This window comes from Gallus gallus, chromosome 6 (assembly GCF_016699485.2).
Source record: "Gallus gallus isolate bGalGal1 chromosome 6, bGalGal1.mat.broiler.GRCg7b, whole genome shotgun sequence".
NCBI classification, from domain to species: Eukaryota; Metazoa; Chordata; class Aves; order Galliformes; family Phasianidae; genus Gallus; species Gallus gallus.
Window position 1 is genome coordinate 23612192 of NC_052537.1, and position 17021 is coordinate 23629212.

At 54.1% G+C, this 17021-nt stretch overlaps 2 protein-coding genes across 32 annotated transcripts in view; both read right to left on the reverse strand.

The window, feature by feature from the left end:
* Nucleotides 1-1473: 1473 nt before the first annotated feature.
* SLC2A9L (solute carrier family 2, facilitated glucose transporter member 9-like) lies at nt 1474-11423 on the reverse strand. Of its 10 annotated transcripts, XM_046943112.1 has the most exons (15): nt 9481-11423; nt 9253-9326; nt 8869-9054; nt 7184-7282; nt 6849-7009; nt 6659-6783; nt 6411-6556; nt 6125-6257; nt 5706-5893; nt 5514-5624; nt 5138-5239; nt 4797-4872; nt 4173-4300; nt 3896-4074; nt 3454-3773 (listed from the first exon to the last, which is right to left on the reverse strand). In XM_046943112.1, exons 3-15 carry the CDS (start codon nt 9046-9048, stop codon nt 3683-3685), a joined length of 1719 nt encoding a protein of 572 aa, XP_046799068.1. In that variant the 5' UTR covers nt 9049-9054; nt 9253-9326; nt 9481-11423; the 3' UTR covers nt 3454-3682. The 10 variants fall into 10 exon arrangements, 8 of the variants coding, with proteins under 8 accessions (XP_046799068.1, XP_046799067.1, XP_046799066.1 ...); XR_006939602.1 differs by adding an exon at nt 1474-3363 and having other exon boundaries at nt 3630-3773; nt 8869-11423; XR_006939601.1 differs by adding an exon at nt 1474-3452 and having other exon boundaries at nt 3630-3773; nt 8869-11423.
* Nucleotides 10447-17021, reverse strand: part of BTRC (beta-transducin repeat containing E3 ubiquitin protein ligase) — a 118062-nt gene continuing 111487 nt past the window's right edge. For all 22 annotated transcript variants that reach the window (XM_025151777.2, XM_004942220.5, XM_025151778.3 and 19 more), the window contains 2 exons: nt 16508-16701; nt 10447-15552 (listed from right to left, as the gene is read on the reverse strand). In XM_025151777.2, the coding sequence (XP_025007545.2) occupies nt 16540-16701 (162 nt within the window). In that variant the 3' untranslated portion in view covers nt 10447-15552; nt 16508-16539. The remainder of the gene's footprint in view (nt 15553-16507; nt 16702-17021) is intronic.

The window sequence follows — 17021 nt, forward strand, 5'->3', positions numbered from 1 at the left end:
CCGAGCCCTGGGGCGCAGAACTGCCCAACTGTTCCTGCAGTCAGCCCAGTTTGCCTTCCTACTGGGCAGGCCAGGCCGCGGGTCTGAGCTCTGGGGACACCAATCCCAGCTGCAGCCCCCAGCCCTGCCTGCCTCCCCCCCCCCCCAAGCTCCCTCCCTCTACCCTTGCCATTCCCAGCAGCAGGAGCCAATTCACGGCCATTCATGCCACGCTGGGACAGTACAGCCCCTGGAGCATGGGTGGTTGAAGGCACTTGCTGCTCCCGGGGAGCAATGCCCACAGCAGGAAGGTCTCGTTCTTGCTGCTGTGCCTGCAACAGCAATAGGGTCTTCATGGTGCCTCCGGGCTTCCGCTGCTGTGGTCTCTGCCAGTGTCTGGATGGGCACTTGTCATGCTTTCCAATGGATAGCATTTTTCTGCTCCCCATTTCCTGTGCTCTGCAAAGCCGCAGCAATTCACAGGAGATGCAGCAGGACCCCCACCCTGCTCCTAAGGTTGTACCGTTGGGACACCCCAAGGAAACACCATCGGGACACCTCAAGGACCATCATGGGGATACCCCAAGGGGACACCACCGGGATGCTCCAAGGAGACACCATCGGGACATCCCAAGGGACCATCACTGGGACGCTCCAAGGAGACACCATTGGGACGCTCCAAGGGTCAACACCCACAGCCACAGGGGGGATTCGGGTCCGGGGGGGCCCTCCTGCTCATTCTCTGTTTTCTGCCTTAATTAGAACCCGGAGAGACCGGGCGGAATCGCATTAGCGCGGGGCCCCGGTGCGCGGAGCCATCCATCTTTTTTTATTACAGCGTAATGGGGCTGCTCGCGAGGCGCCGTGCGATTTGTCACAGGCCTCGTTCCCTGATAACGGGCATTTGTCATCACTTTCTTCCCGTGTTAATGTCATCATCGGCGGGCTGACAGGCGGACCCGCGGAGGGAGCGCTGGCGACAGACCACATCCGTCAACCTAATATTTCCGTGGCTGTGGGGATCGGCCGGGCTGCGCGCACGCATTAAAGGGCTTATGGGGGAGAGAGAGGGGGGAAAGGAAAGCTAAAAAAAAAAAAAAACTAAAAAGGAAAAAAAAAAAAAAAAAAGGAAAAAAAGAAGGGAAAAAAAAAAGGAAAAAAAAAGGGGGGGGGGGAGGAAGGAAAAAAAAAAAGAGGAAAAAAAAAAGAAGAAAAAAAAAGAGCCATTGTAATTAATTAAAGTGTTGGCACGAGCACAGCACTGCATGGGGACACGGCCGTGGCTTTCTGCTGGAGGACGCAGCATCTTCTGGATAGCACTGAGAGGATATTTGGGGCTGGGAATCAGCAGAAAGGTCATCGGTAAGAGGGGAGGGGATAAGTGAGATGGTTCCCCAACGTTCCACCCCAAGGGTTTGTCCCAGGGCTCCTTGGAGGCATTGGTGTGATGAAGTGAGCAGCCTCAGCCCCATGGGGTGGTGGGAGGGAGGGGAAACCCCCACGCCCCCCCCCCAGGAACCTGTCCCAGGCCTGAAGCTGCCCGATAATTTGTGGTTGGGGGTGCTCAGGGCTTTGCCCCCCAATATTTGGCTGTTTCCATGGAAACTGGGGGTGGGGATGGGGAGAAAGGTGCTTGGGATCGTGGGTCTTTATGTGGGGGGGCTGTCATTTTCAGTTCTTTTCTATTCTTTGGGTAATAACAGACAATAAGAAGGTTTGGGCGGATTTCTAATTTAATACCTGTATTAAATACCTTGGCAGGGTATTTGGGGGCTTTTGGTGGGTGCTCCCAGCCCACTCTGCCCACTGCTTTCCCAGCTCTGCCCGGCCCGGCCCAGGACGTCCCACCCTCCCCCACGTTGGGAGTTTGGGGTTTCCCCAACAGCCGATGGGGAAACCGAGGCACACAACAACGCTGCGCCCCCAAACGCGCCCCCACCTCTCCACCATAAATCACTGCCCTCCGTGGGCCGACCGCCTTTTAGGAAGGATTTATTGGGAGGGGGGGGGGGTGGATGGAAGGGTGGGACACGACTCGGGCACGGCGGCAGCGATGCGCTTCCATAAATCGAGAGGCAATAGCAGCAATGGGGTGGGGGCACAGAGCATCCCTGCCGCCCATCCCTGCACTGTGCACAACACCCCGCTCTGCGGAGAGCGCAGCGTGGAGAATCCCCCGGCGGGGCGTGCGGACGCGTGTTCTTTGTAAATGAAGAACATAATTAACATTAAATTAAGGTAATACAAATGAAGACAACACAGCGCCTGACAGGATGAGTGTTTGGGGAGGCAGTAGAGAGAAGTGATTCATATTTTTAATTTACTGTACAAATAGACTAGCAGGGCTGGGGGGGGAAAGGGCCATCCGACAGGAGGGGGATCTCTTTCTTTTTTTCCTTCTCTTTTTTTTTTCTTCTTTTTCCCACTGTTGTTTTGCTGTGCTTTAAGCACACAATGACTATTAAAGTCAACTGCCCATATAATAGGACATCTCCTACATGAGTGCTCTCCGAGAGGCAGCTTGCTGCAGCCATAAATCCCGGCAGTGCCATCTGCTGGCGCGCACCCCGCGCCCCAACCGCCCCGGTACCAATACGGGACCCTTCCTTCTCTTTCCATAGGGAAGCACGCTTCTATATATGTATCTATATATTCTAAATAGCTCATCCTTTAAAGACATCTTTTGGAGAGGCTGGGTTGGGGAGTGCTGGATCCAAGGCAGTGCATTATGGTTTGCAATGACACAAATCTCTGCTCTCCTCTCCACCCAATGCCCCTCCCTCAACACTGGGCACCATCTGGAGAAGATCATCTCCATCTTTGCTTCCACAGATCCTACCGGGGCTGTGAGCACCTCGTGGTAACCAAAGTCACTCCTTTGTAACACCTCTGATTTTTTTCAAAGCCTTCCCCTCATCGTCGCTGTGTCATCCCCTCATCCGCAGTGCCCTCTGAGTATGGCCGAATCCTTTAGGTGGGGTTGGGTGGTGCTGGAGCCCCGTGCTGCTCCCAGCCTGTGAGGACTGTAGAACTACCAAATTCTCTGAGTTGGAAGGAACTCTTCAAGGCCATCTGGTCCCATTCCCCCGCACTGAACAGGGACACCTACTGCTTCATCATGCACACAGAGCCCACCCAGTCTGACCTTGGGTGTCTCCAGGGAGGTGAGTGTCCCCACCCAGCACCTCTCTGGGCAACCTGCGCCTCGGCCCCAGTTTAGAGGGCAGTATTGGTGGTAGGAGGATGGTTGGACTCAACGATGTTAGAGGTCTTTTCCAACCTTAATGATTCTATAAGGCAACAGCGGGGCTCATGGGTCACACCAGCAGGCAGGGGTCGAGGGGTCACTGCTTCCCACGGGGAGGGCACAGGGCATCTCCCAGGCTGCCCAGCACGCAGGGTGGGAGAGATAAATAAATACCGGAATAAATAAATACCAGTGGCAAAGAGGCCTGAAATGATGCTGTCGTTTGCTGGGAATGAGAGACACAAGTGTAATTTAGGTTTTGATATTATGAAAGTCTCGCTGCTCTAAAACAGCAGGGCACTCAGTGCCTCATTAATAAAGGATAAACTTGGAGTCTATTTACAATGCACTTTTTGGGGTTATTTACACTCCATTATACATATGTAATGCTGCACATATTTACCGCTCTGTTCTGCTGCCGAGAGCAGCCGAGTCGGGAGGGGGACGTGGAGGATGCTATGGGGCCGTGATCTCTGCTTCCACAGTGTTAGGGCCAGGCAGTAGGGATCCATATGGACCGGTCCCTGTTCCCATGCGCATCATCAGGCTGTGGGTTGACAAGACGTCCAGCGAGACCCACCACTGTCCCCTGCTCCCCTCTCAGCACTACCTGGGGCTCAGGGCAGGCTGTGCTCTGAGCCCTCCAGGCTGCTCTCCACGGCCCCGTACCCACGGAGCCTCAGCATCCCTGCGTGGCACAGTGGGGCGAGGGGTTGGCGGGCAGCGAAGACACGGCTGATCTCCATGAAGGTCTTGTTCTTGGTCTCGGGGACGATGAGGTAGACGTAGAGGGCCACCAGCAGGCAGACCCCACAGAAAACCAAGTAGGAAAAGGCACCGGTTGACATCTGGGGACAAGGAGAGGGAAGGGTTGGGGCGGCTGGTCTTGGCTCCTGGGGGAGCAGAGGGGTCACGCCCATCCCGGTGCCCAACCCGAGGCCATTACCTGCAGGAAAGGGAAGATGAAGCCGATGGTGAAATTGCAGAGCCAATTGAGAGACCCCCCCAGGACATAGGCAGCCGAGCGGTGGGACTGCGTGAAGAGCTCGGCCGTCATCAGGAAGGGGACACCAGCTGCATAGGGATGGATGGGTCAGTGGCAGGGGACCAGGCTGTCACGGCCCTTTGGGACAACGGGATGGGTACCGGACCGGGAAGCTTCAGCCCCTGTGCTGTGCCCGGGGCCCCATTGCAGGGGATGGGGATGCTCAAGTCGTCCTCACGTGAGGTGCTCCAAGGAAGGAAAGGAACAAGCAAACAAAAGCGATAATAACTCCGGGAGGAGTGCAGCCCCTGATGGACTCTTACTCACAGCTCGCCCAGAATAGAGATATGTATATTTTTGTTATAAAAGTCCTATTCATCATTGTTTGTGAACAATGAGCCATTAAAATCCTAATTAAAGATGTAATTACAGTGAATAAAGTCTGGGCTGAGCATGAATTATAGATCTGCTAACGGCTCTGCTAATACATCAACTGGGTAGAGCAGTGCAGGTTCTGTGCCTCAGGTTTGGAGCGCCCAGCTCTGTGCTGTCCCCCAGCCCTGGCCTTGCAGCCCCCAGACCCACCTGGCCCCATGCAGAACCCAGCGATGATGCCCACCACGCAGGCAACGGCGACGTAGCGCATCCAGGGCAGGGCAGCCTGTGGTGGGACATGGGGTGGTGGGACACCAGTGCAGATAGGATATGGGTGGTGTGGGGCAAAGCAGAGCTGGCTCAGGGAGAATCCATCCCATCCACTGGAGGGTGGACAGTTGGACTTGGTGATCTCAGTGATCTTTTCCAACCTTAATGGTTCTATGTGTCTATGATTCGTCCCTTCACCACCCAGCCCTCATTAAGGGTTGCCCGGGGTTGGAAACTCATTAAGGCACCCAAGGCCCGTTGTGGCATTGTCCCAACCCTACCTGAAGCAGCAGGCAGCCGGTGATGCCTGCCAGGCAAGTGCCCATGGCACAGAACCCGGTGATGATGAGGGGCCGCCGGCCCAGCTTCTCGATGGTGAAGCACTGCCAGGGGAGAGCAGAAAGCAAGGAGACAATGGGGACCCCACTGTGGGGATGAGGGTAGCCCGTGGGTCCAGGTCCAGCTGCAGGCATGGAATGCTCCTGGTGGCACCTCTATGTCCTAAAATTGAGCCTTCTCACCCCATTCTCCCACTCCGTTTTACTGCCAACCCCTCTGCTCCCCAGCAGAGAGTGGCACAGCTGGTATATGGGGTCTATCAGGCCCGAGGCTCAATGGCACTGGGTGCTGAGGTCTGTCCGCCCATCCCTCACTCACCCCGATCAGCCCCGCAACAACTTCAATGGCACCGGTGCCCACAGTGGTATATGGGATCTGGGATTCGGGGATCCCTGCGTTCCGGAAGATGGTGTTGGTGTAAAACCAGATCTGCCGAGAAGGGGACGCAGCGTGAGCGGGGGCACAGAGCTCTGTGTCCCTGCACAACCGGGTTCCAGGACCAGGACTCACAGCATCGATCCCGGAGAGCTGCATGCCCACATTCACCACCGCCACCGAGAGGGTCTGCCAGCGCACCGAGCGCTCCTGCAGCAGCTGCCAGACTGAGACCGTCTGCACCAAGGAGAGGGAGCGCTGCTCCTCCTTCATCTCCTCCAGCACCTCCTGCACGTCAGACGTCCCCAGGAACCGGCGCAGCGCTGTGGGTGCGGGTGGATGGCTGCTCATAGACATGGCATGGGGGAGCCACGGGGCTGCGCATCCCTGGGAGCCAGGGAAATGTCCCGACACCACAGTGATGGGCACTGGGAAAATGCTATGGGACAGTTCAGTGGGAGAGAAGGTCTGGGTTATATGGGATATGTGGGCTGTCAGGATGGCGTGGGAGGATGCACACCCACAGGTGGTTCCCCCCCCAGGACAACCCTCACCCTCAGTGGAGCCACAGACGTCATTCCTCTCTATCAGCAGGAACCGCGGGCTCTCAGGGAAGCAGTGCAGCAGCAGGAGCTGGAGGGAGGCAGGGATGGCCACCACTGCTAGGAATAGGGGCCAGTACCTGTCCTGGGGGGAGCGGAGATGTGTCATGGGGGGGGGCGGGGGGAGGAGCAGCACCGGGCCTGGCAGGGGTAGGGGGGGACATTCCATGGGGGGGTAACCCATCGAGGGGCATCCCACTGGGGGACATCCCATTGGGTGATATCCCATCCTGCTCACCTGGCCCAGCAGCTCGGGCAGCCCCAGCACCTGTGCGCAGAACACCCCCAGGCAGATGAAGATGCTGGGCAGGAGGCCCAGGAAGCCCCGCAGGTTCTTGGGGGCAATTTCTCCCAGGTAGAGAGGCACCACGCTGAGACAGATACCTGGGCAGCATGGACAGCAGGGCCCAGCTGTGGGCAGGGAGGGGGCCACACAGACAACCCCCAGACCCTCTCATGGTTAGCGTTAGGGTCTTCTCCACCCACCTGAGTGCAGCCCGGTGATGGCACGGCCAATGATCACCATCTCGGGGGCCGCCAGCTGTCGGCTGAAGGCCATGAGGCCACCAGCCAGGAGGACGAGCAGAGCGCTGCGTCCCAGCGTGCCATGCCTATGGGGTACGCACAGCAGTGGGGCAGCCCCCACGGCCCCATCTGCCCCGTGCCACCCCCTTACCTGCCATAGCGTGCCACCAGCATCCCCACCAGCAAGGAGCCCCCCAGCCCGCCCAGGGCAAAGATGGAGACGGTCAGAGAGTAGAGGAGGGTGAGGGGCCCAGGGGGCAGCCCATGCCCATAGCGCTGGGACCATGTGGCGTTGTAGAAGGCCTTTATGTGCTGTGGGGCAGAGAGATGGGCACTGACTGGAGAGGAGAAAGGCCGGGGGGCAACAGCATCACAGCCAGCCCTGGGGCACAGCCCGAGGGAAGAGCCAGCACTTCGCTACGGGGCAGGGGTCCCACCACCTCCATGAAGGGATACGGATCCCAGTGGGGCTGTGCCATCCCTTACCACTGCTGGTGAGTTCACCACGGCCAGGTTGTAGCCATAGAGCATGGAGGAGCCGAAGGATACCAGGAGGGTGACAGAGAGCAGGGGGCAGGTGAGGCGCTGGGGGAGAGGAGGGCATCAACAGAGCCCTGTTCCAAGCACAGACCCCAACCCCACAGAGCTCCCCGGTACCCAAGCCCCAGCCCTGGGAGCCTCTTCACCCCCCAGACCCCCTCCCTGAGCCCAGTAGCCAGATCCATAGCACTCAGCAGCTCCCGGCTCACGCACACCAAATCCTCACTAATCCCAGCAAGAATCCTGAGCTGGGAACTGGGGGGGGTTACACACCATGAGGCATGTGGGGAACGGGGACGGGGCAACCCCCCAGCCCAGCCCCCTGCCCACCCAACACTCACCCCACTGATGTCCCTGCTGGGCTGCAGGGTCCCCTTCTCGTCGGTCTGAGGATGAGGAGAGGAAGGCAGCCCCCGTGCCTGGCTCTTCTCTCCCATTTTCAGATGGAAGGAGGGAAAGGGAAGGAAAAGAAGGGAAGGCAGCCTGGGTGTTGCCCCCAGGGCTCATTGGAGGCTCCAGAGCGGGCGGAGGAGGAGTCCGGGGCCCTCCCCGCCTCAATGGGGCTCCTCGGGACTGGAAGCAGAGGGATGAAGGGGGTGCTCACATCTCCCAGCACCCCCACCAGCCCCCCACCATCACATGGGGCTGTGGGACAGCTATGCCCCATCTGCTGCGATGGGGGCAGGAGGGCTGGTGACCCACATGTCCAAGTGAATGGGGGCATCTGCCCTTGTCGGGACCGGGGTGGCAGAGCCCCCAGCCCCAGGGTGCAGCCCCCAGCCCCAGAGAGTAGAGATGCAGCTCATGGCAGCTCAGAGGAATCCAATTTTGCTGCGGCCAGGAGCTGCCTCCCCTGCTGCTAATGAAGTGCCTTTAATTAGCAGCCTAATAGCAAGCTCTTAATTTGCCGAACAGCCAGTCGAAAGGATGGGGACCCCACTAAGCCAGGCTGGCAACAGCTCCGAAGGCTTAAAAGGGACAGGCCAGGCTGGCTGGCCCCACCGTGGGACAGGTCCCCTCATATGGGACTCCCTGTGTCCTGCAATGATGTTCCAAGAGCCTCTACATCTCTCTCTGCCTCAGTTTCCCCATGTCTTCATTGGGGCATCAACCCGCACAGAGCTCTGGGGCTTCGAGGGCTCTGTCCCCAATGCAGAAGGACAAGGCTGCTGTCAGGGGGTACCTGGATTTAGGAGTAAATCTGGGTTACTGTTGCTGGTCCCCAGCAGCTGCTGGGAGTGCTTTGGCGGATGCGCAGGTGGGGGCCACATGGCAGGAAGGGAGGGGGTGAAGAGGAAGCCTGGGGTGTCAATTAAGGGCCACTGGGGAGCAGGGTTAACTGGAGGCACTCCTGCGACCTGACCCAGTGACGGTGGCACACAGTGTGATGGGGATGAGTGCTGGCAAGAAACCCCCTCTGCTCCGTGCTGGGATGGAGCTCAGCGCTATGACTTACCGGCGGCTCTGGTCCTCCTTCCCTTCATGCAGGGGCTCCCTGACTCCGTGTGCTTTGGGGGGAAAGCAGCAGCCAGACCCCACTCCATCCCATTCCCTCCCACTGTCACCCCTGCAGGACCGCTCACAGCCACCCCCTTATCCGGGTGCCCTCCCACTGCAGGAAGGCCACGTACCTGCACGGAGCCCTTCCACACCCAGGTTTTCCTCCTCCAACCCCAGCAGTCCCTGGCACAGCAGCCCCTCAGCTCAGCAAACATCCCCAGCAGCCACGAGGCTCCCACCATTGATGTGCCCAGCAGGCCGACACTGACCAATTCCCCTCTTCCCAAAACACACCTTACTGAAGTGTGCATATAAAACTGATAAAGAAAAAAAAGAAAGAAAACACCACCAGAAGATTTCATTTGAAAGCCGTGGGTCGATCAAACGCTGTTAATTTGGAGATATGGCAAACATTACTTTCCTTCTTCATTTGAAGTGGAAATAAGGCACACATTTTTAAAAGGAAAGGATAATTAAGCACTGAATCTATTTAAGATAAGCTGCCTGGTACTCACTTTGTTCCTGCAGAAATTTACAATGGAGATTGCTTTTCTGTCTCAGAGAGGAGAGAGCTTCAGGTCCTGAGTTCCTGGATGTGAAGGCAGAATTGCTGGGAAGGGTTCTCCAGCCCACTCTGATGGGTTGGAACTGGACGGTCTTTGGGGTCCCTTCCAACCCCACTGTTCTATGATTCTCCCATCTTTGGGGTCCCTTCCAACCCAACTGTTCTATGACTCTCTCACCTCTCGGGTCCCTTCCAACTCGACCACCCTGTGATTCGATGACCCTTGTGTTGGGGTATCAAAGGGAAGGGGAGGAAGGGTTGGCCAGAGGTAGAGCAGGATAGGAACAGCAGAGGATAAAGCAGCGTAAATAGATGATGCGCGCATTAAAAATCCAACCCTCTCCAAACAAAGCACCCGGCTGCTGGGAATGCTGTCACAAGGAGAGATGGGGATTGGAGGTGACAGGACTCCCAGCCCTGCAGAATGCAGGAGGTTCGCCATCTCCATCCCCTGCTGGTTCCCAAGAATGGAGCCAGCAGGGAGAGTGGCAGCGGGTGTGCGGCGCGTGTTTGTTTTCTGCCCACCCCGGGAGCAGGGATCTTAAAACCGCAGTCGCCTTTGTTTTAAAAGGGGCTGTTAAGTAAAATGGGAAGATCTGAGGTTGCCATCCGCAGAGCATTTTTAAGAGAAAGGTATTCTGAGGCCAAGGGTGCTCGCGTTCGAATCGTCAGCATTTCAGCATCCCCAGCCATTGTGTCGCATGGCGGTGCCGCGATATGTCAATTACTCACTCATTATTGAACAGCAGGATTCTGATTAGCTTATAAAACAAATTTGTGCTTCTCCTCCCAGGATCTTGCAAGTGTACCCAGAAAAGCACAGTCTTTATACTTTTATAGGCAAGATGGCTGTGGCTCGGTGCGTCACATCCACTCTGACTTACAGGGCAGACTCATTCGCCCCAGCTAGAGGCCATCAGCCATTCAATGGAGTTTGTTAATTAAAAAGTATGCTGTGGTTTTAGGAAAAAAGTGGTGGTGATGGCTTTTTTTCCTCTCTTTCTGCCTTCCAGAGCATGGACACGGGCCCCGGGAGCGGCCCCCAGGCAGGTGGTGGGGCAGGGAGGTTCGTGCTGTCCAAATGCAAGGCACAGCCGTGATGCTCCAACACTGCCCCTTCATCCCAAAAGGAAAACAGGAGAGGTTCACAGCTTAACCTTTGTATTTAAGTTATTTTCTGAACAGTTAAAAAAAACAAACCACACTGTTACCATGACCCTAGCTCAAGTGAACATTAGTACATTAACTACACATCACCGTAACATAATCACAAAATTCAAAGCACTCGTTACTTAAGAATCCAGATAACAAATATAGCAGAGTAACAAACCGAAAACTCTGGAGAAGCCACGTCCTTTCCTCCCCCAGCCCTCAGTCTGAGCAGGGATGTAGCACAGGACGGTTTTTGGGGTGACCAGCTACTACAAGAGGGACCCATCCAGCAGTCGGTTACCATACATAAAGGGCTCATACATCCATGCACATCAGCATCCCTCTGATTTTTAGTGTATCAGTTTAACGTCACCGAAGATTAACCAGCGGTGACAACTCCTGTGGGATATCCACGGGACAAGCAGGGAAGCCCAGCGGTCTTTGGGAACAAGCACAAAGTCACGGGGAGAATTTTCTGACAAGACAAAGGATGATTTATTCTGGCTCTGTATCAAGGCTCACCATGGGAGAGAAGCTCTGGGAACGTGCCAGGAGTTAGGCTACAGCTCATTAAAAAAAAAGGAGTGAGGGGGGAAAGGAAGGGAACCAAATCTCAGCCTCAGCAGGAGACCACCCCTCCCAGCCCACTGCTGGGGGTGGGCAGAAGGAATGTGCCCGTGGGACCTGCTGCTTCTGTTTTGGTATTACACGTGGGGACAAAGACCGTGGCCCTCATGACACTCAACCCAGTGGGATTTGCTGGCAGGATGAAGGAGGGATTTCATATGGAGACCTCTCCAGGGACAGCTGGGTCTCCTGCTGTTCCCTTTCCTTCCGGGAAGCTGTTATTGCTCCTTGGGGAACAGCAGCAGGGCAAGGCTCAGCACATTAGTGCATCATGCATGCCACTGGGAGACCTGGCAAAGTCCTCTTGGTCACGGCAGTTCAGACCTCTCACCCCATGCCCCCAGTGCAACATAAAGGTGGGCATCAACACACCCACCCGTTGCTGCAGGCATTGCTCGATGACCTCCTGGCATTTCTGATGTCCTCACAGTAACCCCTCATCCTTGTGAGCCAAGTACACCAGCTAAGAACCCTGTTTTTGCAGTGCTGCCCCCACTCGTGCAGAGCTCCATCTCCATCCCCACCCTTCCCTCCTAGCCTTCAGCCACAAGGTCATCTCCTCCTCTCCTCCTCCAGGCCTACAGCAGGAAGGCTGGGGCTCCTCTCCTCGCATCTCTCACCAAGGAGAGCTGCTAATGCTGTGCCTCAGCACAAACACTGACTGCATCAGCCACAACAGTCAGACCTACAGGTGCAAAAGGAAGGCGCTCTCAGAGACGTGCTGCCCCATCAGAGCCAGGATGCTGAAGAACTGAGAGCGTGGAGCCCTGCTCAGACTGAGGAAGGAGCTCGTGGCAGGGGCAGGGAACATACCTGGGGCGGAGGAACGCACATGGTAGTCTCCAGTTTTTTCAGAGTTGTTAAAAAAAAATAAAAATTAAAAAAGAAACAAAGGATCCTTTGGAGCAGGAGCAGGTGGCAGGGAGGTGGAGCACGGTGGTCCAAGTCAGCTTCCAGTTTAGGAACAAGTGTAAAGCATTTCAATGTTTCTGATGATCAGGCTTCTCAACTCGTCAACTGCATCCTTCCCTTCCAGTAGTGGACGTGTCTGTCCCTGAAGGTTAACGGGGAGGAGACAGCCACACAAGTTCTCTCGCTGCAAATTCCTTCGTGCCATTTTCTATTTGCATATTTTAAAGCAAGCTGAATTCCTCTGAGGATGAGAAATATTTGCAGCAAAATGGTGTCCTATTGCCAAAGGAGTCACAAGCAGGAGACGGTGTGGCTAGAGGGATTGTCCTGCTCTGGATGTCCCACACCTGCAGCACTCGGATCCCGCAGTCCAAGGGGAAGGCTATGCGAGCTCCCTGCTTGTGGGAGAAGTGACGATCTCTGTGCAGCAGAGGTATTTCATTTCAAAGTGATGTGCAACACTTAAAGCCCACAGACACCTCCAGCCCCTTTCATGTCCTTTCTGTAGGCAGGTGCTAGCTCTTTTCATCATAAGCTCTGCGATTACTCCAACCTGGCTGAGGGATTACCCGTTCAGTTCGTGCTGAAACCTCCCTCACAGGTGCTCTCGCACTCTCACACACACATGCACACGTATCCTAAGGGGGAAATTTTGAGGAAGCCACTCTCCTCTGACTCTGGGAGACGTACTTACCAGATTGCTCCGCCCCGGGTGCACAATGAACACCACCAAGCGCCAGCCTGTGGCAGCTTCAAGTTCAAGTTACATCAGTTCACTTCAGTTTCCTTCCTAGCTATCAGAAAAAACGTGTACAACTCGGGAATGGGTTAAGAATCCTCACCCTCCTGCAGCTCTGTACGAAGTACCCAGACACAGCCCCTACACCGTTCCCATGCTTGCCAAAAAACGGAGTTCAGTTGTTGCTCACAAACCGTACCTTGAACGGCTCTAGACAGCAGAGTTTGAACTACAGTACCACTTGAAATACCCAGCAGTGCTCAGAAGTCACAACATAGCAGCGTGGAGCAGCAGGGCTATGACAACCGTGGCAATCTGCAACGGCGCGCTCCCTGCGCCCGGCCAGCCAGTCTTCTGGTTCTCCCAGGCTTCTGCAGATAGTAAAATAAGACACACCTCTGCAGGCGCTACCCACAAAGATGCAGCTGAAACATTAGGAAGTTCTGCAGCCGTCAGAGGCCGGAGTAACAGCTCACTGTTTTCTACAGTAACCTAAATGTAGAAGACAGAGGATGACCAGACAAGCTGAGGAAAGCGACTATTAGATCTGAAGCCGAGGTTTATCCCCTACTGATATGTAACCATGCTGCAGAACTTGTGATAACTGAACTTAGAGGAACCGTGTGCAAGTAGGATTAACAATTAGACTCAGAACTTCAACTGAGAGAAGTCTGGGATGTAAACTTGGATGCTCTCTGCTCCCCTGCCAGTTTTGCTTTTGGACTGCAGGGTGCCTGAAATCCACAGCAACCTTCTTAGACTCAAAACGAACATCAAAATTAGTTGCAGATGGACTCATTATTATGATCCGGAACATTTAGGACTCTGCAGAGGTTAAGTCATACTGCCAGTGCTACCTGAGCAGAATAGAGCTAACCTGTGAGACCCCTTTTACAGCAATAGTTCGAACAGAAAACAGGAGTGTCATCACATGCTCTGAGCTGCTCTTATGAACTGATGCAGTCTCCGGGCTCAATGAAAATACAGGAGCTGGGTGCTCAGCACTGCTGCTTACGCACTTCAAGAACAACACCAGGTGCTCCCCAAGCACCTGCTTTCCATGCCTCCATACATCCACTGCCATCCTGTCCATCCTGGCTGTCACCAAAACAATTTAAGCCCTCTGGACTGCTCTTTGGGGACCCTTGGTCCAGCCCCTCGCAAAACTTCATTGGTGGAAAAAGCACATCCCAAGCCATTAGAAACAACACAACTGCTTCCCTAGCAAAGTGAAACTGATGAGAATAGCTAAATAAAATGTCCCATCTGCCAAGTTCCAAGTTTAAAGGGTGTCAGAAAGCCTGCTTAAAACCCTTCCAGCCCAGAGAAAAAGGATCCTGATTTCCCACTGCAGGACTGGAGCACCTTCCCACTGAGGCAGTGGGGGTTATTCAAGATGTGGGCATGGCCCGGAATGGCCAGGGACCGATATACACCCTTTCCTGATCCAGTTGCAGGCCAGCTGCAATTCCCTTCAGCTCTGTAAAAAGAGCCATGTCACACCAGATCTCTGTCTAGTTCAGAGACATGCGGAATTGTTTCACACGTCCCTCACCTCCAGGGCTATTTTTATCTTCTAAACAACAGCAATTTGCAAAAGGCTCAGCTAGAGAGCAAAGATCCAGCTCAGCTACCAGCAAAGGGACTAATCATCCTGTGTCCCTAAACCGCAATGCAGCATGCACACAGGTTAGAGAAGCACACACAGAGGCGATCCTATCCCTCCCACCCAAGGCTTTTTAGCAAGGCCAGCCCCAGAAATGCTGCAGAACTGCTAACCTTACTGCCTCTGCTCACGGCCACCACTACCCACCTGCCATCACCAGGGGACTGTGCCTCTGCATGGAAGGACAGGGGCATATCCAGCTCCTCTCCTCACCCCAGCCTCAAACCTCACCCAAAACAGGGAATGACTCCTAAGCCATCAGCAACACACTGCCTTCAGGGAGAACAACAGGGGTTAGATTGTCCTTTGCACAAATGATTCCTCTGTTAGTGAAATGCTGCCCTCAGACAATGCTGCACTGGGATGGGGGGAACTGGACATCAGCCCCAGTCCCTCATGCTTGGGACTTCTGCAGAGGAGAGCTTAACTTTTCACTGAATAGCATTCCCCAGCCAAGCAGATGTTAAAGGAGACTACAATGCACATCCAGCTTTCAGAGGGTTAGCAGAGCAGGCAGGAGAGAAAAGAGATGGATTTGGCTCATTGTAGTCAAATTTCAAGGGTCCTCTCTCCAAAAGGATGGTCAGAACAGCCAAAAGCTGCAGTGGGTGGGAGGAATGAGGTCTGGCTATATAAGTGTTTCTGTCGCTCTTCAGAGCTGAATGCTTTTACAAAGGCCTAGCAATGGAGATGGATTTCAGGGGGAGAGTAGCAGCCTCCTCCCCACCCACCCTCCCACCCCGAGGTGACTCTCCCAGCAGGGTGCACTGTGGCTGTAAGTCTTCTGCTTAACAGCAAAGCAACACATTCTGGCAACATCTTAAATATATTCACAGGACATCTGTGACTGGGTTTGGAGGGAAACCAAACAGGGCAAAGGGAAGGGGAGTGAACAGGAAAATGGGGACGAGGGAGGAAAGGGATGGGGAGGTTTAAAAATGTTATTAGTTCACGAAAGATAAAAGTCATCTTCTGATATAGCAGCACTTTAGCAGTCAGCCACGCTGAGTAGACCCTGTCTGAGATCAACCGCATGCCAACTTTGTTCCAGAAACAAGTCTGAGAGCCTCTCTCTTCAGCAAGTATTGGTTACGTGGATAGTTCTTTTGTCCTGGCATTGGCAGATAATTTAAATACTGCAGCTTAAATGAGTCCTGAGAACAAAAAAGAGAAGAAACCAAACAAACCCCATTTGTACTAAGCCTTTTAATGATTGAAAAGAACGTCTTACTGATCAGAGTGTTTGAGAAAATCAAGATAGCTGATGTGACAGCCCTGGCACATCACTGTGTATTTACTCATCATCTACAAATGTCACTGTGAACACCCCCTGCAGAAGCCTGCCAGCTCATCTGCCTTTTTTCTCAAGCTACTAACAGCAGTGGTACCCATCAGTGTGGGCAACCATGCCACGCCACTCTGATTATAGACATCAGATCCACTGTGCAACTGACCCAAACTTAAGAAACACAATTTCCTCCCCACGTTATGTTGGCCAAGACAAAGGGGTAAGGCAACAAGCAAACCAGCCAGGCTCAGACATGAGCAATTTACACCCATGCTGTAGCAGAAAGGAGTCGTAGGCCCAGTCAGTAAATGACTTTGCACATTGATGCATCTCGATTTTATTTGCCTGGTCTTGTGCCTCAGTGCCCCCTCCCTTAGCCAAATGGTTCTCTTGAATCAGCTTGCTGCAGAGCGAGAAGAATGGTCACCACTTCAGTGGGAGGGAATAAAGCTGACGCCTCTTGGCAAAACACTCCTGCCTGGTGACAAGTGCCCAGGGTCAGGCCATCTGCATCCCCTTGTTAGGCAGCAGCTGCTCTACTCGCTCTGCAGAAACCCTTCTTCCTTCTAGACAGCAGTAATAGCTGATTTAATTATTGATGATGATGGACAGTGGAGGAGTTCTTCAGGGGAACTCACGGGCACCACATGTCACGAATACTTGGATAAAGACCTTCTTTTAAGGCAACAGAACTACTCCTATCCTTTTACAGGACATTGCAGTTACTGTCCAATCAAGATGCGAAATACTGATAGACCCAGCTAAGTATTCAAGCTGCATGCTTACATTACGTCCAGTGTCATCTTTGAGATAATTCTTACCTGTGCGAGTGTGAGGTACAGTGTACTGTTATTTATCTTGAGATGTAGGTGTATGTTCTGGACGGGGAACGAGTGGATTCTGCTTGGGCAGCTGGGTCATTCAGAAAATCCCAGATGAGGATGGTGTCATCGTGTGAGCTGCTGACAATCTGGAACTCATCAAACTGAAGTCGAAAAACTCTTCCAGAATGCTCCTAAATGGAAGACACGGCATGTTAATTCACAAATTCTAGCATTAGATTAATCTGTCAGTCAGCAAAGCCCATACGACACATTGTCCAGCCTCATCACTAAACCACCCTTGGTGTAACAAGTTTGCCATATCTGTGCTCTTGGCTCACAAGGAATTTTACATTACATTTATCGTATTACTCCTTCAGTCCCTATGAATGCACTGTGCAGAACAAACCAAGCCCCCTCCACCATACAAGGCAGCCTTGTGAGGCTGATGGGAGCAATGCCTTCCTTGTTCTTTGGCTCCTTCCTGAAATCACGGTGTTCCCAGATGCTGTAG